Source organism: Callionymus lyra, chromosome 15 (assembly GCF_982586985.1).
Source record: "Callionymus lyra chromosome 15, fCalLyr1.hap1.1, whole genome shotgun sequence".
NCBI lineage: Eukaryota > Metazoa > Chordata > Actinopteri > Syngnathiformes > Callionymidae > Callionymus > Callionymus lyra.
Genome location: NC_141832.1, coordinates 23,814,345 through 23,838,716, shown reverse-complemented (window position 1 = coordinate 23,838,716; position 24,372 = coordinate 23,814,345). Strand labels below are relative to the sequence as shown.

The window sequence follows — 24,372 nt, the reverse complement described above, 5'->3', positions numbered from 1 at the left end:
TTATATATAAAACTTTACTTGAGGAAAATGAGTTTAATATTTCTTAAAGATATTTAGGGGAATCTATAGAATTGTGATTATTTGTCTGTTATTGTTTATGATAATTCTTTCTTGGATTAGTATTTTTAAGCAGTGTTGATGAGTGTAAAATGTTACAGATTAAAAAAATTATAATATTTGCCTCATTACACACAGTTAGACGGTCCGACAAACATTTTCACGGACATTAAATGTAAACGCAAACTAGTCAGGCGTGTGAAAGAAATATGTGTGTTGATATTTTGCATATGTTTTATTTTATTATCTTGCTTACTCGCTCATGAGACTTACTGAAGCCTGAGCTCAAAGGCATAAACGGCGTCATCTAGCGGCTAAAAATACTTATTGCATCCAGTTATTCGCTCACATACATGTCCAGCGGAACAAGCGTAGCACGGAACCTTTGTTGGGGGAAGGATTTCTGTGTCGGACACTTAAGTACAAAATGGATGTACCAGAAAACGCACCTGAACGTGAGTTTAGAAACTATACTTTTTTTTTTATTCGATATAGATTACATTTCGTAGTAGGTTCTTACACACGTAATTATTTTTAAAATATTTTTTAAATGGACACTGTCATTGCACTATTTTGTAAAGAAAATTCAGTCCATGAGTAGTTTATTGTTGCTTAGAAAATTTAGACTTCACATAATGTTATCGTCACTTTGAAACTTTGGATTGAATAACGCTATACTGGTGTTTTGAATAAAGCAGTTTGGCTGAGTCATGGTGACGTTGTCTTCGAAGCATTCCTAAACAAGCACTTGTTGACATTAAACTGTGTTAAATTGTGTCTTCTTCAATATTATTTTTGTTCATTTGTTTGTTTTTTGGTCCACTAACGTATGAAAACAATGCAAAATGACGCACTTGATAAAACCTATGAATAAATGAGTTCAAGGTTTGAACTCTATCCCAAATTTACAACCAGTAGAATTCTATTTAAAGAAAAAACCAAGTCACTAGTTGCCACATTGGCAAGACATCTCAACATTAGAAGTTACCGCTGTTATTTATGTAATGCTTTTTTTGCCCGAATACTTTCTTTTCAGACTGCCCAGGCACACAAAGTGAACAGGCTGGAAAGACTTCATCATGTGAGGGTTGCCCCAACCAAAAAATATGTGCTTCAGGAGCCACCAAAGCCCCTGACCCAGGTCTGCATGTTGCACCCTATAGTAAACCGATTTTTATTCTGCAGCATTACCTGATGTCAACCTCTTCTATCATCCGCAGCCATAGCGGAGATAGGAGAAAAGCTTTCAACTGTCAAGCACAAGATCCTTGTCTTATCAGGAAAAGGAGGCGTAGGAAAGAGTACCTTCAGTGCTCATCTGGCTCATGCTTTAGCATGCGATACAACAAAGGAGGTAATGTTTGGTTTTAAATAATTATCAGAATTTTTGCATGTTATCTTGATGCCGACTTTATTATCAAGGTTGTTTGTTTGTTTTTTTTTACAGATTTTTCAAAAAGTTGTTTCAAAATAGACACTGTAACTAACAGAATAGTGACATTTTTGTTACTTTTGACTTTTCAGGTTGCTCTGTTGGATGTAGACATCTGTGGTCCGTCACTTCCACGGATAATGGGATTGGAGGGTGAACAGGTAAGCTTTGATGTACAGTGCAGATGTGTTTTAATTAACGTCTATGGTTTTTAATCAGGTACATCAGAGTGGCTCTGGTTGGTCTCCCGTGGTAAGTTTATTAGAACATTTTAGGGAAAATGTAAATAAATAAATAATAATTCAATCAAGTTTATCAAGAGTTTGTTTTGCAGTATGTAGAAGAGAACCTTGCTGTCATGTCTATTGGTTTCCTGCTCAGTAGCCCTGATGATGCCGTGATTTGGCGAGGACCTAAGAAGAATGGTGTGTGTATTTACCTCCCGGCCATAAATGGCCAACTACCAAAAATGAGGGGGTTTTTTTATTCAGTAAAAACTCAATCCATTGTTTTCAGGAATGATTAAGCAGTTTCTGAGGGATGTAGATTGGGGAGAACTGGACTACCTGATTGTAGACACTCCTCCTGGCACTTCTGATGAACACCTGTCTCTTGTCCAGTACCTGAGTGCCACTAATGTTGATGGAGCTGTCATCATCACTACGCCACAGGTGAAGGAACATATTGTATACCTGAATAAATGTAGTAATTAATTAGAGTTAAGGAAATGTTTCTTTAACCCTTACCTGGGGCAGCCAGGCCTGTAGCCAATCACAGCTGACGCTTGTATGCCTCCAGGAAGTGTCCCTGCAGGATGTAAGGAAGGAAATCCGATTCTGCCAAAAGGTCAAGCTACCAATTATCGGTGTGGTCGAGAACATGAGCAGCTTCGTATGTCCTAAATGCCAGGTTTGAAGGATAACTTTACTTTGATTTAAGTGTTCTATACTTCTTTTGATTCATGTGATGGAAAACATTAGCTGAGCCAAGAGACAAAATGTCAGGGTTAACGCAGCGGTAATTCATTTACTCATTAAAGGGGTGAATAATGAACCTGCCATCCAGATTTGGCTAGTTTTTTAAAAATGCTTTTGATAAAGAGGATGAATATTATATTTAATCAAATATGTCTTGACAGGCTGGTAAAACCGTTCGTCATTGTCTTTATGTTTTCCAGAACCCATCGCAGATCTTCCCTCCCACTTCCGGGGGAGCTGAGAAAATGTGTGCCGACTTAAATCTGCCTCTGCTGGGAAAAATTCCTCTGGACCCGCGGATCGCGCGCAGCTGTGACGAGGGCAGATCTTTCATTAATGAGGTGCCAGACTCTCCTGCCACCAAAGTCTACTTGCAGATTGTTCAGAGTGAGTTTTATTAAAGTTGATGATTGGAACCAAATGTTAGAATGTTGAGAAATTGACTGATCAATACAGAGACGTCATGTTAGGAATTAAATAATTGACCAACCCTCTGGTCTCTCTGCAGGTATCCAGGACTATTGTTCCAACCATATCAAAGAAGTCCAAAGCAGCAGCTGATGCAAAATATTAGAGCAGTTTGTTTGAGACCACAATGAAGATTGAAATTGTTATTTTAATGTAATGATTATACTGACAAATGCGTGTAATTCATGATGATTCCAAATCTGTGATCCAGTCACTTAAATAATGAACGACATTTCCTGGTCAGACTAAGAATTTTCAGTTTCTTTTTAACTAGAGGAGTCATATCATTGAACCTGGAAGAGATTCATCTTACTTTTGCAGAACCAGTTTTGTATAATTGAGAGCACTCAAGGTTTAGGTATTTAAATAAAGTCTAAGTTTAACATGTGCTGTCTTTTCCTTCTTCCATAAATGAGGCCTTCACTGCAGTGAGTCGGCTCCACCTAAACCATCTTGATCATCCAAAGCTTTCCTCTTCACCTCATGTTACCACATCTATCGTTTCTCCCTTTTATTTTTTTTACATCCACTTTGTATTTGCTTATATTTTTTAATTTATATTTGTTTGTGTTATAAGTCACATGTATATGAAAAATCTCAATTAAGGAAATCTCATTTTTACAGCCTCTAATGTCCAATGTATCTGTGAATGATTATTAGACGAGAGGGACTGGATCCAAAGCCTTTCATTAATGAGGTGCCAGACTCTCCTGCCATAACATACAATAACATAACATACAATCTGATCTGGCTTGGTTGCTGAAAAGCTGATCAGAGTTCCTCCACAGTCCAGTGAGCTACATAGAGACCAAGAGGGAAAAATGTTTTCGGTAGACACAAAATACGAGTTTGCACAAGATGGCATTCAATCAGGTTTTATTAAATACATTGTAAAATAGAAATCTGAAAACCTAGCTTATTCCAGCATGTGCACAGCTGCAAGGATGTGGAGGGATAATAAACGCTCGGACTGTAATGATCATTCTGAACTTCCGTCAAATAGGAAATTAAGTCACAATTTGTATTTTCAGCCAACATCAGCAATCCTCTGATCATCGAAAGCTGTTATAAAAAAAAACTACTTTAAATTAGTGGAGAGCAGAGCTTAAGAATGTTTGTTGGTCAGAAACTTTCTTAAAGTATTACGATTTTAATGAAAAATATGTTGTCTAAGAATGTGTATCTAGCTGATTGCACTGATGTAACAGAACATTTTTGATTGAATGTTGTCATGTAAACCTAATGGTCACAGACTAGATGCACAACTGATGACGTTCAAAGTTTATCAGTAAAGGTGTCTTAATTTATTATACCTATTCGTGAAGTGATTTTGGAGAAAAGCAGTTGCCCTGTAAATGAAAGTTTCTTCCATAGTCATCCATTTTATTTCAACAGTAAATGAGATAAATCGACCTTTGTATTAATAATACCGTTGATAGCTCTATTATAGAACTTTACACTGTGGTATTTTTTAACATCTCTTACTTTCTTTTAAATACCCATGGATTTAAAATACATATTCCTATCTACACTCCATGTGCTACAATTGCTGAGAGTGGGCTCATTCTGTGCATGTTCATGCGAGTGACATTGGCGAAGAGTATCCTGGTGTTAGGGCTCAATTATTGCTTCAAAAAACTTGAAATCCAAAAAGAGGTTGCCAAAGGAAATCGTGAAATTACAGAAATCCAAGGCTTAAAATACATGCATACCACCACACCGAACATCATGCTTCCCTCCTGTCCACACCGTCGTACAGTTGATGAAAATAAACACTGATAAAATAAATGTCGAACAAAGACTTAAAAAATACTCCAAGGATTTGAGTGACATATGGTGAATATTCAAGATTTTTTTCTTAGAGGAAATGTAAGACAAACCAAAATGGCTCAAATGTCTACATTTTCCAGCATTTACTGCCGATTTCTGCAGTCCAGCTCAACACAAAGCCTTGATTAATATTCAGCGCTAGCAGCAACTGATTGGCTGTGAAAAACTAAAATTTCATCTCTCAAGTTGCCAAGAAAAAAGGCATAACCTGTTCCAACAGCTTAAGTCCTCTTTTGAATGGCAAGTTGCTACATATCTCTTCTAGTGGAATAAGATCATCCACATATGTCCCATTGTCCAGCATCAGCTTCATCTTCAGTCGTCTTTTGAGGCGAGAACATCTAAACGAAAGAAAAACTCATTAAACTCAATGTATTAAATTTATATTGATACTTATTATGAAAACTCTATAATAGGTCATATATGCTTACTGTTTTGTTGACATCTTCATTTTAGAAAATGGTGGCAACATCCTTCACTCAGCTTAGGCTGTTACTCAAGATAACCCTCAAACACATCCAGCTCAGTGTCCGTGTCATAGGGAACTGATGCCGGGTCGGAGAGAACCCCAAGGTCCACCAAGGCCTGGTCCATATCCTCTGGCAGGAACACTATCCCCACGTTCAGGACGATGTATTCCATCAGGAAGGCATAGTAGACGATCAGGACGTTCACAAAGAACAGGCCAAGATAAAACATATATGGAAGTGCGTCCAAGAGTGATTCCACAGAATCTAGTTGAGCATAGATTGGTTGGAGCATAGAAACGTCATCTATATGTGTTGTTACTGTGGGGATGTGTAGCTGGCGAATGTTTAATTTCGATCGAACAAAGTTGATGCGAATTGAGCGTCCATTTTAGCTTTTCCCGACCAGCAAACGTGGCTGATGGGCAACTTCTAACTTATTCGCATCATCCTGTGGAAACACAGAAAACAAACATGCGTTATAGTGTCCAGGAAATAGCTTGAAATGCAGACAGAGGGTATCAGACGCTTGAATTAGCTCGGTGCATTGTTAGCTACATGTACGGCATGCCCGATCTTCATGGCTAAAACACGAGTGTGCCATCCATAAATCAAAGTGGAATATATATATACAACGTCGCATTTATACTTACCCCGACACACTGAGCATCTCAAAATAAACGTGTTTTCTATTATTAGAGAAAACCACATGAACCCATAAGCGAACTGCATCAAAACAGACCACAAAGTGACGTCCGGACCCGAGAGAGCGGATTGGACGGCTACATAACAAACTCAGACATGATTGGTTCCTTGGCTGCCAATCAGTGATATTCGATTGCCTGCAGAACATGTCGCACGCAAAGAGCGTCACTGTTACTAAGGGAAATAAAAAATGTAGTTTTTCACCTCGTATTTTTAAATTATGCTACGCTCTTAAAAACTACAATTCCCGTCGTCGTTGTAAAGCCCCGCTATTACGCAACGAACTGCTGTTGCTCCTAACTCCACCCACTGTCTACTGTTTGCTAGTAGCTACCTGCACTAAGAAGCGGACGCCATGGACAGTCAGGGAAACTAACCCGAGCCAAATAACGCACCTGTCAAAAAACACAAGCAGCAACTAAACCGCAACAATGTTCGGCAGGTCGCGTAGTTGGGTCGGAGGCCAGGGTAAAGCGAAAAATATCCATTCCCTGGATCATTTGAAGTAAGTCGCTAGCATTTATCATGCTAATAGTAGCGAGTGCTCAGGGTTGTCAGCAACACTCTTATTATAAACGTATGTGTTTCTCGCTAATACTGTAATGGTGTTATTCTTTATTTTTCCGATATCATCTCGAATCTGAATTTCTTAGTGACTTGAACGAAAACGAAAGGTTGTCCAATATACACCTTTAGAAGTAATAGGATTCTGTAGAATGTAGTTGTCGTCGTCTTCAGAAATAGGGTGCTGTGACTCTCTTTGATCACGTCATTGCACTTGAACCTGTAAACATGTTCCTTACGTGTGTTCCTCCCTTTCTTACCCAGGTACATGTATCACGTGTTGACCAAAAACACCACAGTGACAGAACACAACAGAAACCTACTGGTTGAAACTATTCGCTCCATCACTGAAATCTTAATATGGGGTGACCAAAATGACAGCTCTGTGTTTGAGTAAGTATTACTATATTTCATGCCTCTCTAACCCACAGACATGCCAATACTTTTATGAGTTAATGTCTCAAAAAATACAAAAACAATCATTTTAATGCATTAATTCAACACATTTGTATATTTTTAATTACAGAATATTGTGTATTGATCAATTTGGTCTTTTTTTAATTAATATTTTTGTTTTCAGTTTCTTTCTGGAGAAGAATATGTTTGCTTTCTTCCTCAACATCCTGCGACAGAAGTCTGGTCGTTACGTTTGTGTTCAGCTCCTCCAGACGCTTAATATTCTCTTTGAAAACATCAGCCATGAGACATCTCTATGTAAGTATTATGTTCTCCTTCTTTCACCTCACCTCCCACATTGTTGGCTATCTGCTGCTTAAGAATTTTATTTTACTCTAAAAGCTGACCAAAAAATAACTTTACAGTACATTTTTTCATTAATTAATTATTTAAATATGAGGCTGTTGTTTCTTACATGCTGCTGTTTTACATATGATCTTTAAGAAGATTGAAACAACTGTTTAGGTTAAATAATTGTGTGCACTCTTTGCTATTTCCAAGAATATTTTTTATAAAAGGATCTAATAAAAATATATCTCTCATGCTCAGACTATCTGCTGTCCAACAACCACGTGAATTCCATAATCGTCCACAAGTTTGACTTTTCGGATGAGGAGATTATGGCGTACTACATCTCTTTCCTCAAGACCTTGTCGCTGAAGCTCAACAATCACACAGTGCACTTCTTCTACAATGAGGTAAGGCCTGCTCAGTAGTGTACATGTACATCTCAAAAAATTAGAATATATTTGTTTTATTTTTTGTCTCTCATTTCAGAACGTGAAATCCATATATTATATAGATTCATTACACATGGAGTGAAACATTTCAAACATTTATTTCTTAAAATGTTGATCAAGATAATGAAAACCCAAAATGCAGTGTCTCAGAAAATTAGAATATTACATAAGACCAATGAAAAAAATTATATTTTAAACAGAAATGTCAGGCTTCTGAAAAGTTTTTTCATTTCCATGCACTCAATACTTGGGCCTCCTTTTGCATCAATTACTGCATCAATGCGGTGTGGTGCATGTAATATTCTAATTTTCTGAGACAGAATTTTGGGTTATCATTATCTATCAGCCACAATCATCAAAATTTCAAGGAATAAATGTTTGAAAAGTTTCACTCTATTTCTAAGGAATCTATATAATATATGGGTTTCCCATTCTGAAATGAGAGACGATCAATATTGATCTTTTTCATGATATTCTCATTTTTTGAGCTGTACCTGTATGTTAGATTAAAGAGCTCCTCAGATACAAACGTTGTTGTCCGTGTGTTTGCTACATTTTTACACTTACTCTCAAAACATTAGTAAAAATGGTATCAAAAAATGAATATGACTTAGAATGTTGCATTAACTTGGATATGCTTGATTATTTTCATTGGCCTCTGTGTGCTGGGTAAATGTATTAGTGCACTGTTGATGGAAGCGTCACTCCCTAAGCCAAAATCACATAGACTTTGTTAAGGCATTGAATGTTCCTATATAACATACTTCGAACTAAACTATATTAAATTAACCTCTGTTAGTCATTCTAGTCACAGTATTTAAAAACTTTAGAGTCTATGGAATTTTGGCGTCAGACTCTTCATTACCTGTCAACTCTGAACTGAGCTGTCAATGGCCCGGAGTTGCACTTAATGAGGAGCCCAAATGGGACATGAGAGAGAGAGATCGTATAAACTTCCCTCCTGTTTTTAATTTCCTATTCACTGTAAAGTGTTCTTTTCTCCAATTTTATTTTTAAGCTGCTTAAATTTTCCTGCCTAATCAAATGTTGTATACAGGATAAACAATCCACCACAAGTCTCAGTATGTGTTGTGAGTTCACTTAAATGTGTCGTGCAATGTCATTTCTCACAATTCCAGATCCTTGTAAGTTCCCTGTCTATTGTCTGTCTCTCTCTCTTTGTGGCCACCAGTGGCCAGAGCACAGTAGTGCAATGCTCACTTGGCTCACAGGCTCCCCATTCTGTCTCCCACACACAGCACACTAATGACTTTGCCCTGTACACCGAGGCCATTAAGTTTTTCAACCACCCAGAGAGCATGGTTCGCATCGCAGTCCGCACCATCACACTGAACGTTTACAAAGGTGAGTGACTCGGGTTTCCTTCCTTTCTTCTGCTGTTACCTGTGATGCGTACACATCAAATGAAGGGAAGCTGTTTGAGAAAGGTTAAAGTATGAGATGATATCACGTTTTTAGCTACGGATGATGTTGGTGAACCACAGTGAAAAGAAAATCATGTCAACATGAGGGCTCATGGTGTGTTCAAGTCAAATTCTTTGGAAAAATAAATCTGAGCTCGGCATGTAAAATTGTTTACAGGCCAACTAATGTGTTGATTTAAGTATATCTTAAATAGATCTTGTACTAATCAGTCTGTGTCTGTTTGCATTAAAAAAATAAATTAAATAAAGATATTTACGTTACCAAATTCGCTTAAGCCTGGCTGACTGAAAAAACTCAGGTTTTTCTGTAGATGAAAGCTTACCGTAACCACACCCACTCTGCTGTGATTGGTCAAGCATCAAGGTTTTTCACCGCATATGATCAATACAGGAAGTTTTTATCTTCAAGGGATGTGTATACAGAAAGAAGCAGAAATTTGCTGCAGGAGGAGTGAAGACCATGATTACATCATAATGGACTTCTCTCTTGTAACCTCTTATTGTGCGAGACTTAAGACGAGGGAAAACTTTATGAAGTAATAACTTAAAAATGGAGTGTGGTCATGATGAGGGACCTACTGCATCTTGGCGAGGAAGACTTCAATGTTTGAAACATGTTGCCCTTAAGCACGGATAAGAACAACAAAGGCATAAATGTGTTGCATTGATCATAAAACTGTCTCATTAGAATTGTGACATGAATGAGGATGTTTCGTCTCACACTATATTCATACAGTATGTCAATGTTTGATTGATTCGGTAACATTGCTACACATGACACATAAAGAGAGTGCACCCATCTAAAAGCATTCGTCACTAAGAACATTTCTTGTATATTAATATAAGTGTAGTAAATCATCTAAAGTGCAGAATCTTTACCAGGTGGTCTGTTGTAAGCAATGTCTGTAGTATTATAAAGGAGCTACAATTTCCCTTCCAGCCCGACCTATTCAGTCATCCCTAGATTCACATTAACCCTTGTGTTTGTTTCCCCCTCTCCCTTCTTCTCCTCCTCCTCCTCAACAACCACTCCTTCTACTCTTCCTCTTCTTACCTCCCTTTTCCTCTACCTCCCTCCCTTCCTCTGCGCGCCCCATCTGCCTAACTCCAGTTTCATGTAAGTTGGTTCCATTCATTCAGTCTTTGCTCTCGGGGATGGGTATCTTTCATATGATGAAAATATACGAAAAATATCTTGCGTTTTGACATTTCAAATTTTGGGAATCTTCAAGATGCATTAATTGGTGTTCATTTGACTGGATCAATAGTGTTGATACCCAACCCTCTTTTCTTACTGTGGAATATCTTCCACACAGATGTAACTATCCTGCTAGTTTTCATTCACATCTGTATATCCCATAATCCTGCATGCCATATTTATTGATTTAATTTGTACTTTATAATGACGTGTTGGTGAATTATGACCTCTTATCTGATAACATGCACTGGTGTTCGCTGGAATGGCACTAGTTTTAGCACTTGCTTTTTGGGATGTTTTTTTGATATTGGCATTGCTTTTCATCATTATTTACTGATTCTTTTGTGTTTTAATAAAGTGGGTTGTTTTTTTTACCCACGACTGATGTTATCACAGTTGGAGTAGTTAAGAAACACTGTGCAGCAAATTTATTTTCATTTCAAGGAACCAATACATTTAACTGTGTCTTTATCCTAATTTTCTGTTCTTTGTTTAATAACAACTCTAACAATCTAATTAGAACATTTTGCTTTTTAAGTAATGTAACTTCTCTCCTACAATTTTGTAATATTTTTTATAAATTTGTTTGTATTTGCCTGAACAGTCGTAATCTTTCCTTTTCTCTTTCCAGTGGACAACCAGCACATGCTGCATTATATTCGAGACAAAACTGCTGTGCCGTATTTTAGTAACCTGGTGTGGTTCATTGGGAGTCATGTCATCGAACTGGACAAGTGTGTGCAGACTGATGAAGAGTAAGTATAGCCCTTCCTCAAAACCTTTCTTCCTAATATAACCACTAGAGGTCAGTGTGAGCCTCAATAAATGCACGCCGTTTGCGTTGTATAAATCATGATAAATGACAGTGGATGTTGCATGTTTTGTCTTATTAGTCAAAATGTTTAATCTAAACAACCTTGTTTATTTTCTCCCCTTATGTGTTTCACAGGCATAAGAACCGTGGAAAGTTGAGTGACCTGGTAGCTGAGCACTTGGACCACCTCCACTACCTGAACGACATCCTCATCATCAACTGTGAATTTCTAAATGAGGTTTTGACGGATCACCTTCTCAACCGTCTGTTCTTACCGCTCTATGTCTACTCCTTGGTCATACCAGAAAAGGTTTGATTTCAACTTTGTGATCCATTTCTTGTTGAAAAGAACATGGATAATACTTTTACAATTTACAATTTTACTCGACTGATATCTTAAAACCTTGAGGTGGAGTCCATTATGACACCAATGTAGAACCCAAAGTTCGCTCGATATTTCATAGTATTAATCTGAATTGTGTTCTGTATTTTTTTTGCACAGTCTGAAGAACGGAAGATCAATCCTCAGGTGTCCCTCTACCTGCTCTCACAAGTAAGACCAACTAAGTTCAAACTAATATCATATGAGCTCATGTTAATATGTTTAGCCAAATGAAGACTGAGGAAAGTTAATTAACTTTATAAAAGATAAACTGGAATTTGCAAAAAAAGATGTTTATGTAGTATTCAAGTCAACATGACACTGAAAGGCACTACAATGTGAGAATGGACAATAGACAAGGGAGTTTAGTTTAGCAGCATTACGGTACTTTACTTTCCTTCTCATCTTAAGTGTAGAAAGTTGTCAAAACTCTGATCTTATACATCATGTTATATATCCCAAGACATATAATATTATTCTGAATTTAGTTTGTGATAACATTTTATTTCTGTTCTTAAGGTCTTTCTGATCATTCACTACCAGCCGCTTGTTAACGCCCTGGCAGAGGTCATTCTCAACGGCGACCTCTCTGTCTTCATCCCAGCGACAGACGTTCCACACAAGAATATGGTAACACTCAACTACCATTTCACATACATCTTTGTGCTGTTGCTTTCACATGTTTAGTGTGATTTTGCTTATATTCTCATTTCTAAAGATTGTTTCCTATGATTAGATTTTCCCTCCTCTTACCTCACCACTTACATTCATGGCCATGTGTGGGCTGGGCTTGTGTCCTTTTCTCAGAACTGTAGTTGTTTCTTCACAAGCCACAGCTGTTTCAGGAAGAGACAGAACATTTCAGTGAAAGTCTCATATGATGTGGTATAGCATGTCATTTGTGGTTTACCACACAAATGACCTAAAAATTGGAAAGGAATATCTGATGATGATTTCTTAAAGACGGAATCATCTTGTCCTTTTCAAGTATTTTAGTGTAAAAGCTGATCCATCAACAATTAATTATTTAAACGCATCGCCAAGTTTGAAAGTTGGACACACCCATCATCACTGATTAAAAATCTCCGGTGTTCCTGGAATCAGTTTTCATGCCTGTACTTGCAGGTGCATCGATAAATGTGTCGATATCTGCATGTGTGATATATTTGACATTTTCCGTTTCGTGTGCAAATCTTATCAAGTGTATCCCTTTTGGGTTTCTTAGCATCAGCTCAAAGTGACTTACCAGAAAACAGCGACACACACACACACACACACACACACACACACACACACACTAAGACACACTGATACTAGTTTGTGGTTTGTATCTTACAAGATATTTTTTGTGCACAAGCTACAGTAAATCTTTCTCTTGCGTGTATAGTTCCCGGTGAGGAAACCATATGTCCACGTTCTTTTTTTTTTTAAGCTGTAATTTATGTCATGAGCTGTAATTTATTTGCAGGTGCAAGATTTTAACAGAAAGTTTACATCATTGAGTATTAAGTAATTAATTAATAATTATAAAGTATTTATTTTATTGGGTGTTTTTTGATTGTTTAAGCGCTTTGGGACCCTGGTCTAGAAAAGCGCTCCATAAATACTAATTACTTACTTACTTACTATTGATTGCAGACTATCAAACCTATTCTTTGCGTCTCTGAAATTTGGTTTTAAGCAAGTGAAATATAATAAATGTGATATTGTTTCCCCTCTTTTTCAACTTGACGGTCACATTTAATACTTTACCTCTGTCGAGAAAGTCATGTTATCATCTGCACTTATTGTTAGTTGTGGAATTGATGATATAATGAGTTGAAAAAATCAGTCGTGGTTTTGCTGTATCACCTACAATATCTATAAACAATCGTCTCAATATTGTCTGCAATATTACCGTAACTCACCTGTGGGAGGGTCTTGTTACCTTTAACGGCTTGACTTCCTGTGCTGGGCTCGTGCTTTTCCAGTAGGGCCAGAAAACGGGACAATGCATTGCATTAATAGTCTGTTACATGAACTCAAAGACAGGTCTGAACTTGCGTTGCATCAATTTATTGTTGGATTATTAATGATACTTGTAATTATCACATGGCTGCTCTATAATGTCACCACAACAAATACTGTGTTGTGTTTACAACACTGGCAATTCAAGTTTGAAATTTGATTCTCATTCAATTTGATGAATTGCATTGAGCACAACTTTTGCTTTTGATTCATGAAGGACACCAGTCTTTCCAGCAAGTGTGAAATGCAACCGGGTGCATATGTGAGCATCTGTGTGTGTTTGGTTATACAATCTCTGTGGTTTGTATAGGAAAGTGATGAACTTGTCAACACAAGATGACCTGGTTTTAGCTGATCTGTTTTTGCGCGAGTAAAACGACACTGTTAGGATTGGCGACACACTAGATTGAGCAGTCATTCTTGTAACTTGGATAATTATCGGCATCATGTTCTTGTTCTTATTTTATTCGTTACCCAGTATCTGTTTCCCTTTGTGGTCAGCTGTTTCCTCTGTGTGTGTGTTGCTGCTGTTGGTCACAAATGACTTTATTTTTTGTGAATTCTTTGAAACCTTTAAGGTTGATATTGTAATTTCTTGCCATCTTTTGTATATTTCCTCTTATCGTTCACTTGAATATAATATACTGAACCTTGTTAATAAAAGTATTTAGTACTCAAGGTTTTTTGTCATTCTACTCTAAATTAAGCTCTAATAACTATTTTACTTTGCTTTATAAATGTAAGTAAGTAATTTATTAAGTATAAGTATAAAGTAAGAACCAGAATTTTAAAGTTGATCCTGAAAGAAACTGGAAGCCAGTGAAGAGTTTTAAAGATCAGAGAAATGTGAGTTTTTCTACTAGGGCGGGTCAGAATTCTCGCTGCAGTTCTGTATCAAGAAATACCTCTAATGGAAATATGAGTTGCAGTAGTTATTCCCAAATGTATAATACTATGATGATTTTCTCACTTGCAGACTTGTTCAGGAGGTGTGCGCAGATTCACCAAACCCCCAGAATCTCTTGAGCGCTCCCTGGAGTTGTCGCGCCACCGCGGTCGCAAGAAAACCCAAAAGAGGCCGAACTACAAAAATCTAGGCGAAGAGGAGGACGATGAGCGAGCTGGGGGAGGGGGAGGAGGAGGTGGCAGCGGAGGGGGAGACGAGAGCTGGGACGACGCAGGTCGAAACGTCGATGGAGTCCGTGAGAGGGAGAAGGGAAAAGGTACAGAGATAGTTGGAGGAGGAAGTGGGAGTTCTAAGGGAAGCAGAGCGAGTGGGGAAACGGCAGAAGGTGAGTGAGAGACTCGGCGGTGCAGGATTGTGTTTTCGTTCCTTCACTTTCATCAGTCAAGTGCACTTTCATCAATCAGATTTTACCCCAAATCGCCAGCATGGAGATTTAGTGCGTGTTGTGTTATGTGTCAACTTTAAAGACCCTGACCAATACAAGTCATGCTTCTATATAAAGTACTGTGTCATGACCATCTAAAATTCCAAAATATATGGCAGCATACATCAAGTATGGTTTCACAGCCAAACAGAAAAATGGTCATGTTTGCCCTTAATGTTTAATAAAAAACAACTATTGGAAATATGGCAATAATAATATTGTTCCCTGTTCATAGGCTAATAATGGTGTTTATGGGGGGTTTGGCATGGTGAAGTTTGGAAACCCCTGAGTTAGTAACTAAAATTCCACATGTATTTATATTTTGGTAGAGTTCAAAGTAATACCAAGATGAAAAAGTGTGACTGTTGCTCTCCCTGTTTGGTACCTTTTTTTACCTCCCCGAACCACTGTTTCAACCACTGACCTCACAGTCAAATGAAATGTCATCAGCGATGCGTTACCATGGTGACACACCATTCATCCTGTGCTCCTCACCTCTCCATCTGTCTCACTCGCTCTGTGTTTCGTGCTTGTATTTAATACAATGATGGCTTCTGATGTTAAAGTAATTCCATTCTTCAGAGTGATATTGTCAACTCATTCAAATATTTCTTATTATAATTTCCTATTTCAGCTGTAATATGGCTGCGCTGACATTTAAAGTGATTTAATCTGAACCTGTTTACAGGTGCATTTATGCAATGTCACTTGCACAAATACCAAGTTTGGGATTTAAGGAAACATGGAAAATAATATAGATTTAAAGCCATTATTATTTATTTTCCACGCAAGTTCGAAAAGTTGAAAAGTTGAATGACGAGGTTCTTATTTTTGTGCCTTCAGAAATTGAGATGGTGGTGATGGAGAAGTGTAAAGTGTCTGAGTTGACGGAGCAAAACATCACGGATGAAGAAAAGTCTGAAGCCGCTACCCGCACACAAACACAGAAGAGCAGGTAGATACAAACATACCTATCAGAGGAATTGAACCGGTTTAAATGTCTAGATTTTAATAGATTAAGATGTTACTTGCGTTTATTTTCTGTCTTGTTCTACAGACCGTTCTTAGACATGGTTTACTGCGCCCTTGACTGCACCTCGGACGACTACCATGCTCTTTTTGTCCTCTGCCTCCTGTTCGCCGTCTCACACAGCAAAGGTCAGCCATTATTTTTTTAGTTCGACACTTGTGAGAGCGTTTTATTTAATCCAGAGAGTACATACTTACGTGACCTGAAACTATAATTAAAAAATCAAAATGGAATTCTTATAGACAGAACTATTTGTCTTTTATTTTATTTTTATATACAGTGAAGAAAATAAGTATTTGAACACCCTGCTATTTTGCAAGTTCCCCCACTTAGAAATCATGGAGGGGTCTGACATTTTCATGGTAGGTGCATGTCCACTGTTTGAGAGATAATCTAAAAAGAAAAATCCAGAAATCAAAATCTATGATTTTTTAACAATTTATTTGTGTGATACAGCTGAAAATAAGTATTTGAACACCAACATTAATATTTGGTAGAGTAGCCTTTGTTTTCAATTACAGAGGTCAAACGTTTCCTGTAGTTCTTCACCAGGTTTGCACAGACTGCAGGAGGGATTTTGGCCCACTCCTCCACAGAGATCTTCTCTAGATTAGTCAGGTTTCTGGGCTGTCGCTGAGAAACACGGAGTTTCAGCTCCCTCCAAAGATTTTCTATTGGATTTAGGTCTGGAGACTGGCTTTGCCACTCCAGAACCTTGATATGCTTCTTACGAAGCCACTCCTTGGTTTTCCTGGCTGTGTGCTTTGGGTCATTGTCATGTTGGAAGATCCAGCCACGACTCATCTTCAATGATCTGACTGAGGGAAAGAGGTTGTTCCCCAAAATCTCACAATACATGGCTGCAGTCATCCTCTTCTTAATACAGTCCAGTCGTCCTGTCCCATGAGCAGAAAAACACCCCCAAAGCATGATGCTACCACCCCCATGCTTCACAGTAGGGATGGTGTTCTTGGGATGGTACGCATCATTCTTCTTCCTCCAAACACGCTTAGTGGAAAGAAGGTCAATTTTGGTCTCATCTGACCACAAAACTTTCCCCCATGACTCCTCTGGATCATCCAAATGGTCATTGGCAAACTTAAGACAGGCCTTAAAATGCGCTGGTTTAAGCAGGGGAACCTTCCGTGCCATGCATGATTTCAAACCATGACGTCTTAGTGTATTACCAACAGTGACCATGGAAACAGTGGTCCCAGCTCTTTTCAGGTCATTGACCAAGTCCTGCCGTGTAGTTCTGGGCTGATTCCTCACCTTTCTTAGCATCATTGAGACCCCACGAGGTGATATCTTGCATGGGGCTCCACTCCGATTGAGATTGACCGTCATGTTTAGCTTCTTCCATTTTCTAATGATTGCTCCAACAGTGGAACTTTTTTCACCAAGCTGCCTGGCAATTTCTCCGTAGCCCTTTCCAGCCTTGTGGAGTTGTACAATTTTGTCTCTGGTGTCTTTGGACAGGTCTTTGCTCTTAGCCATGCTGAATGTTTGTCTTTATTCAGCTCACGACCTCACAAAGGTCCATCTGATTCAGGATAATACAGTGGAGTGGAGGAGGACTTTTAAAGGCGGACTAACAGGTCTTTGAGGGTCAAAATTCTAGCTGATAGACAGGTGTTCAAATACTTATTTTCAGCTGTATCACACGAATAAATTGTTAAAAAATCATAGATTGTGATTTCTGGATTTTTTTAGATTATCTCTCACACAGTGGACATGCACCTACCATGAACATTTCAGACCCCTCCATGATTTCTAAGTGGGAGAACTTGCAAAATAGCAGGGTGTGTGTGCGTGTGCGTGTTCGCATTTTATTGTTTATTAAGTATTAACATAATTCTGATGAATGAACAATTTGTAATTTATAAAGAGTACACTCATAATTATTTATAAGTCTTTACATATGATTTCACAAAGAGTTTCAATCATGTATAGACTTTTATTAAAAAGGTTGAGCATTATATTTGGTGCAATTAATGCACGATACTTTCGACGTTCATGATGTTTGTTACATGCCAATGGACTGTAGAATTTGAAAGAATTGACACACTTACATAATAGTTAATGTATTATTACTTTTTATAGTTCAATGATGCATAATTTTAAGTTATAAATGATGCCATAGCAGGACTTAATTAAAGTGTCAACACTTTAAAATGTTTTAACAAATAATGGTCTTTTCTGTGGATTTAAAATGTGACATATCTTCAAAATAAAACTGCAATATTTGTAGTTTCCATTTTACATAAAGATATTATTATCATCATAAAATCCATATGTATAAGAAAAAATACACAAGGCATTTACATCACTTACACAAATGATTGTCAAAAGGAAATACGAAAAAAAGCCTTAAGTCTTATTTTGGTTAATTAATTTTATATGGGGGTTTTGTCAATAAAGATTGGATAAGGCAGTATTTATAAATGTCATTTATCGTTGTTCAGGTATTAACCGACAACTTCTGGAGCGGCTGCAGCTGCCAGTACCAGACCAGGAGAAGGCTTCTTATAGTTTGGTCCTGGTGGAGAGACTGATCCGAGTGATGAGCCAGGCAGCACAACCAGGTACATTGAGAAGTCACTCCTAAAATGAAAATAATACATTTTCTTCCCTTAAACTTATTCAACAAACTGTTTAATCTGAACACAACTAAATGTTTTCTCCTTTTTTACTTTCAGTTTTTTTTTTAATTCAGCTTTGTATCGTCTGTTTTTTCTCTCTTGTAAACATCAAAATGTTTGGTTTAGTGTTTACTAACCAAACATTTACATGATATAAATAGTCTTGTTATTTGGGATAGATTTAATGTGTTCATTAACAACATTTACATTTTTTCCTGGTTGTGTAGATGGTAAAGTGCGACTGGCTACCTTGGAGCTGACCTGTCTTTTGTTGAAACAGTCCGTCTTATCTGGAAACGAGTGCATAATTAAAGATGTTCACTTGGCATGCTTGGAGGTAAACTTTATCTGACACTTCTTACAACACTGCTTTGAACCAGGTTTGATTTTTTATACATCTTCTTTGGCTTTTATTTCCCAGCAGTCTAATGTTTAATAATGACGACGCTTTTGACCTTTGTTACGCATTTCCTTCCCACTTACTGGCATGTTGCTTCTCAAAGTAAACATGATTTCTGCCTCGTCATTCTGTGAATGTCCAATTTCCTTTGTCTATAATCCCTTCCGCTGCTTGCAATGTTGAATAAATGATTTATTCTAAATGGGAAGTTAAACTAATTTTTATTTATTTCAGGAGAGTTTTACTATTTTAAATCATGTTTTCATACCAAAACTAAAAACACATCACTTACATTGCCGACGAATAGACTGTTAATTATAAGAACCTGTTGTGAATAATACGATGAATAATTATGAGAATGTATAATGATGGTGTTTACCAGCATGATATTCTTGAAAACAAGTTCAACATGCATAGCAACAATCAAAAAATGATGTTTCCTAAGTATACTGCTTCTGATAAAACGTAGCCATTTAGACTTTTCTCATTTGTTCTAAAATAATACAAATATACATTCTTATCAATGACTCAGCATTCAAATGATGTATGTCTGTGTTTGATTCAGGGTGCCAGGGAAGAAAGTCTGCACTTGTTGCGGAGGTTTTACAAGGTGAGTGTTACTCAGAAGTCTAAAGGGAGAAGAAGACAAGACTGTGATAAGTATTTTAGATGTCGTATTTGTCATCTGATAACAAGTGATTTTTCGGTTTAGGGTGAGGAGATATTTCTGGACATGTTTGAAGATGAATATAGGAGCATGACGGTGAGTTTGACCATCCTATAATGTCCCTCTCACACTCGAAGACTGTACCTAGAGTGTCACCGGTTGCATCTGTGATTGCAGAGTAAACCACTGAATGTGGAGTATCTGATGATGGACGCATCAATACTGCTGCCACCCACGGGCACGCCTCTGACGGGCATAGACTTTGTCAAGAGACTTCCATGTGGGGACGTGGAGAAAACACGAAGGGTGACTTGAGTTATCCGATCGTTTGGTTTCAGAGCCCTAGTTTTTTAATGATGTTAAGTAAATATGTTATGGCTCTTCCCAGGCGATCCGTGTCTTTTTCATGTTGCGGTCGTTATCGCTCCAACTTCAGGGAGAACCAGAGACGCAGCTGCCGCTCACAAGACCGGAAGACTTGATTAAGACTGATGATGTTTTGGACCTCAGTAAGAGACACTCATGCTCAATATGTTTTCATGTATCTGTCCCAGTACTCGTCACAGATGACACAAAAACGACATTGAGCAATTTATAAAAATGTATTTATGAGTAAAACATGTCATAAATCAACTCTTCCTCCACCCTAAAATACTTTTGCATTAAAAGTATTCAAAAATGTAATAATTTGGAACTAAAAGTGCCATGAGTTCAGAAGTCTAGAGAAATGTGAGAAATATATATGTTGTAATCCGAAATGTTAAAGTACTATATTCATCCTCACAGACAACAGTGACCTCATCGCCTGTATGGTTGTGAGTAAAGATGGAGGTCAGGCTCAGAGGTTTCTTGCTGTGGACATTTACCAGATGAGTCTTGTGGAACCTGAAACCAAAAGACTTGGCTGGGGAGTCGTTAAGTTTGCAGGACTATTGCAAGTAAGAGCACAGCGGATGTTTTGTGTGTGCTTGTTTGTCAAACATAAACTATAGTAATACAATGTTTGCACGAAATAAATATGTTATTCAAATATTTGTATAACGTTTATGACAATAACTATGTTGTGACAGGACATGCAGGTTTCAGGAGTTGAAGACGACAGCAGAGCTCTGAATATCGTCATACATAAACCCAGCTCCAACCTTCACGCCAAGCCCCTGCCAATCCTGCAGGCCAACTTCATCTTCGCTGACCATATCCGCTGCATTATTGCAAAGCAGAGACTTGCCAAAGGTCGAATTCAGGCCCGGCGTATGAAAATGCAGAGGATAGCAGGTCAGTGACCATCAAATATTTAGAGGTCGTGCCCTTACAGATTTAATTTTCCGCATGTAATAAATCATATCTAGAGCTGATAGTTATGTACTTAAAGAGGGGATGTGAAAGAATTTCAGATACTAAACTATACACTCTCATTTGAAGCACATCAGTGATCTTGATTGGCATGTGAACATTTGATCATTTTGGCTGAGGATCGAGCAACAATACAAGTCTGTTAACGATACGTTAAATGACTCATGTTTCATTTGTCCTTTGAATCCAGCACTGTTGGACCTGCCTGTGCAACCCAGCGCCACTGAGGTTTTGGGTTTCAGCCAGACAGCCACTGCCTCTCCGAGCGGCCTGCCATTCAGGTTCTATGAACAGTCCCGACGAGCCCCCAATGACCCCACTGCTAACAGATCAGTGTTTGCTTCAGTTGATAAAGTACCAGGTAATTATTTTGATTTATCTACGCACTTGACACTAAAGAGACATAATACCAACCTGGAGGCTTTGAACTGAATGATCCAGGTGTAATTGAACCCTGTGGGATACTGTTGTTGCTCTACCAGTGAAGCCAGTTGATTAGATTAGATTAGTATGAAAAATCATTAAGCAAAAAATGAGCTTTGTTTGACAAATAAAGTTAGTGTCGAAAAAATTGTCCTGGTGACAGTTGTAACCTCAAGGATTTGAAAACATTGAACACTGCGTGTGTTTTTCTCCCCTAAGGATTTGCTGTAGCTCACTGCGTGTCCCAGCACAGTCCCTCTCCCCTCTCCTCTCCTTCTACTCCCTCCAGTGGGAGTGGTAGCACGGGACGTTGTGACTCTGTTACTGCCAGCACAATATCAGCTCAGAGCCCCACAGGTACAAACACAGTCGCGCACACACACACACGTTGATACACATACTAGATGATTATTCTTGTCTTGGATCTGTGTCAAAGCATAAGAGCAATTATGTTTTTCAGCTGAATTCAGTCTTGGCTCACCCACTTTCTCAACAATGAATGTACTGTTCTGATATTTATGGAACATTACCTCACAATGTTTCATGTTCAACACAATTTAACATCTCATTGTTGACTTGTTTCTTCCACAAACTGTCCATCATCATCTTGAATAGTAAGTCAGTCCATAGGAAGCTAGTCTCTTGTGATTCGTGATTGTGTTTGAGTAGAAGTTCGTGTAGAGTTAAAAGCTGTTGATATGCTTCTCAGGAAGTCTGTGCTCATCTGGGTTTACATAAGAGATGCACAGAAAAAATGGCCTCATGTATCTGATGGCTGTAATTAGATTAGCTTTACTAAAAAGGCAAATGTGTCTGAATAAATTCCATTTTAGTTTATTTGGTGCATTCATTAGCTGTTGAAATATATCTATCGGGTCAAAATATATCTATCTTTGTTAACTATCTGTAAAGGAAAATAGTTTTTGCTGATATAAAATGTCTCATCTCGTCTTGGAAAAATGACTTGACCTAGAGGTGGAAATGGTGACGCCCACGTCCAGTATCATATAAAAACCGAAAGAGAATGCTATTGTTCTATTTTTAATAGACTTTAATACGTCAAACTAAACCAAGGTTGTGACCCTTCTTTATCAGCAAAGCTTTACGAAACATTAGGGGGTCACTCTGAATGTCCAGTGAACACACATTTAAGATCTTGTGTTTGTCTTGAACAGATGATGGGACGTTTTTGGAGAGCTCGCCTCCTGTCTCCAGTGGAGAAGGAGAGTCGGGGAGCGAAGTAACTCTGGTCTCGTCCGCGACAGCTCTTGCACCGAGCCTCACCCCGGCCTCGCAGCCCACCATCTCCCTGCTGACCGACAACGACACGGACACTTTGAGTGTGGAGTCTCTGACCCTGCTGCCCCCGGCAGACCCTCCTCACCTGCTCCCCTGCACAAGCCACTTGCCTGCCTCTCTCTCTCTGCCCCAGAAACCTGCTGCCCCCATCGCCGAGGAAGAGGAGGAAGAAGAGGGAGACGTTGAAGAGGAAGTTGTGAGACCGGAGGAGGGGTCTGTGACATTAGGAAAGGAAGAGGCTACAGAGTCCCCTGAAGAAGAAGAAGCTCAGAAACCTGACGAGGTCATCGACAGAAACTCTGCTGCAGATCTCCAAGAAACTGAGAACCTGGAAACTAGCGAGCATGAAGAGAAGGCAGAAGACACCGACTCTCCGGAGTTGGACTAAACATGAACTCGGAGTGAGCAGTGCTCACCAACTTTACATCTCAATGTTGTGACCTGCTGCTGATGTTTGGAGGGGGGACACTCATGCTTGCACTTTGAGACTCGTGCACAAAAAATGGTATCTGACTGGCAAAAAATCTTTCTGTGTGTATGTATTGAATGCAAGTGTTTTTATCATGCGAGTGTTGACACGCAACCAGCAACGTTTTTTACTAATCATGTTTAATAGACACTTGACGTGTTGCTGTTGGAAGATTCTCAAACCTGTTTTACTCACACACACATCCATGATTAGCTTTATTATTCAAAACCTCTTCTTTTATATGTGATCCATGTCTTTTGACATGAACGTGGTTTCTCTGCCAAACATTTCCACACTTGTCTGGAGACTAAATGAGCATCTGCAGTTCACTCCTATTTTCCTGGTTCACTCTCCAGAGTTCATGTCATCATGTTAAAAGAGTGACCAAGTCACTGTTCAACTGCCCTCAAGAGATCTCTCAAGTGAACTTTGAATTGGTTTGATAGAAGTTTGGCTCGTCTGAATTCACGAGAATTTCTTTCTCACTATTACGTTCAGGTTGGTTTGAATAATTTTCTCAAGTCCCATCATGCAAGTGGAAGGTTTTAACATTCATTTACTTCTCCTTCTTCACTGCTGTCGGATCATGCCGTTGCGTCTTGATGTGTTGAGTGAGTATTGATACAGTCATTGAGTTTATCCTAAAGGTGATGTCATCATCCAAAACAAAAACTTGGTCGGAATGTACACATAGTTCTCATCTTGACTGGTGTTGCCTGACAACATCAGGATAAGCTGCTGAACCCCTGGAGGGGTTGGTCAACTCTGCTGAAGAGTTAGTCACTTTTGTGTGTCCAACCTTTCGTCTGAAACTGCAATGATCTAATCAAGTGCGAGGAGAGATGAATGTATGTTCACTCCTTTTTTTTTTTTTCTTCTTTCATCATTTCAACTCCGACACACAGACTCTTCATAAACCACCATGACAGGCCTGCATCAGTGATTGTAGCGTGTGCGTTTGCTCTGTAAATGCTTTTAAACATGTAATTATTGTTAATTAAATGATTCAGAGGATTAAATAAAAACATGCAATAAATTATTCTACTAAACAAGAGTGACGCTATGTGAAGTTTGTTTATGCCTCTACAAATTGAAGAGCATTTCCTTCTCCTCCCAAAGGTAAGACTACCTTACTTCAGTAACTCCTTGACTTCTG

The 24,372-nt window shown here is 38.4% G+C and overlaps 3 protein-coding genes across 4 annotated transcripts; 2 read left to right on the top strand and 1 right to left on the bottom strand.

The window, feature by feature from the left end:
* The first annotated feature begins 424 nt into the window (after positions 1-424).
* Positions 425-3,321, top strand: nubp1 (nucleotide binding protein 1 (MinD homolog, E. coli)). Its single transcript, XM_087809054.1, has 10 exons — positions 425-512; positions 1,094-1,198; positions 1,278-1,411; positions 1,582-1,650; positions 1,709-1,741; positions 1,824-1,914; positions 2,006-2,160; positions 2,288-2,398; positions 2,667-2,853; positions 2,975-3,321. Exons 1-10 carry the CDS (start codon positions 485-487, stop codon positions 3,025-3,027), a joined length of 966 nt encoding a protein of 321 aa, XP_087665180.1. The 5' UTR covers positions 425-484; the 3' UTR covers positions 3,028-3,321.
* A 472-nt stretch (positions 3,322-3,793) lies between these two features.
* Positions 3,794-5,988, bottom strand: dexi (Dexi homolog (mouse)). The gene is made up of 3 exons (XM_087809217.1): positions 5,885-5,988; positions 5,196-5,682; positions 3,794-5,105 (listed from the first exon to the last, which is right to left on the bottom strand). Exon 2 carries the CDS (start codon positions 5,524-5,526, stop codon positions 5,257-5,259), a length of 270 nt encoding a protein of 89 aa, XP_087665343.1. The 5' UTR covers positions 5,527-5,682; positions 5,885-5,988; the 3' UTR covers positions 3,794-5,105; positions 5,196-5,256.
* A 286-nt stretch (positions 5,989-6,274) lies between these two features.
* On the top strand, positions 6,275-24,270 carry clec16a (C-type lectin domain containing 16A). Of its 2 annotated transcripts, none has more exons than XM_087810143.1 (23): positions 6,275-6,441; positions 6,765-6,893; positions 7,081-7,214; positions 7,506-7,654; positions 8,956-9,061; positions 10,971-11,094; positions 11,289-11,463; positions 11,656-11,706; positions 12,055-12,165; positions 14,519-14,765; positions 15,777-15,888; positions 15,991-16,091; positions 18,429-18,548; positions 18,833-18,942; positions 19,571-19,615; positions 19,718-19,768; positions 19,850-19,978; positions 20,061-20,181; positions 20,459-20,610; positions 20,743-20,947; positions 21,216-21,386; positions 21,668-21,805; positions 22,624-24,270. In XM_087810143.1, exons 1-23 carry the CDS (start codon positions 6,368-6,370, stop codon positions 23,133-23,135), a joined length of 3,267 nt encoding a protein of 1,088 aa, XP_087666269.1. In that variant the 5' UTR covers positions 6,275-6,367; the 3' UTR covers positions 23,136-24,270. The 2 variants fall into 2 exon arrangements, with proteins under 2 accessions (XP_087666269.1, XP_087666268.1); XM_087810142.1 differs by having other exon boundaries at positions 14,519-14,834.
* The last annotated feature ends 102 nt before the right edge of the window (positions 24,271-24,372 follow it).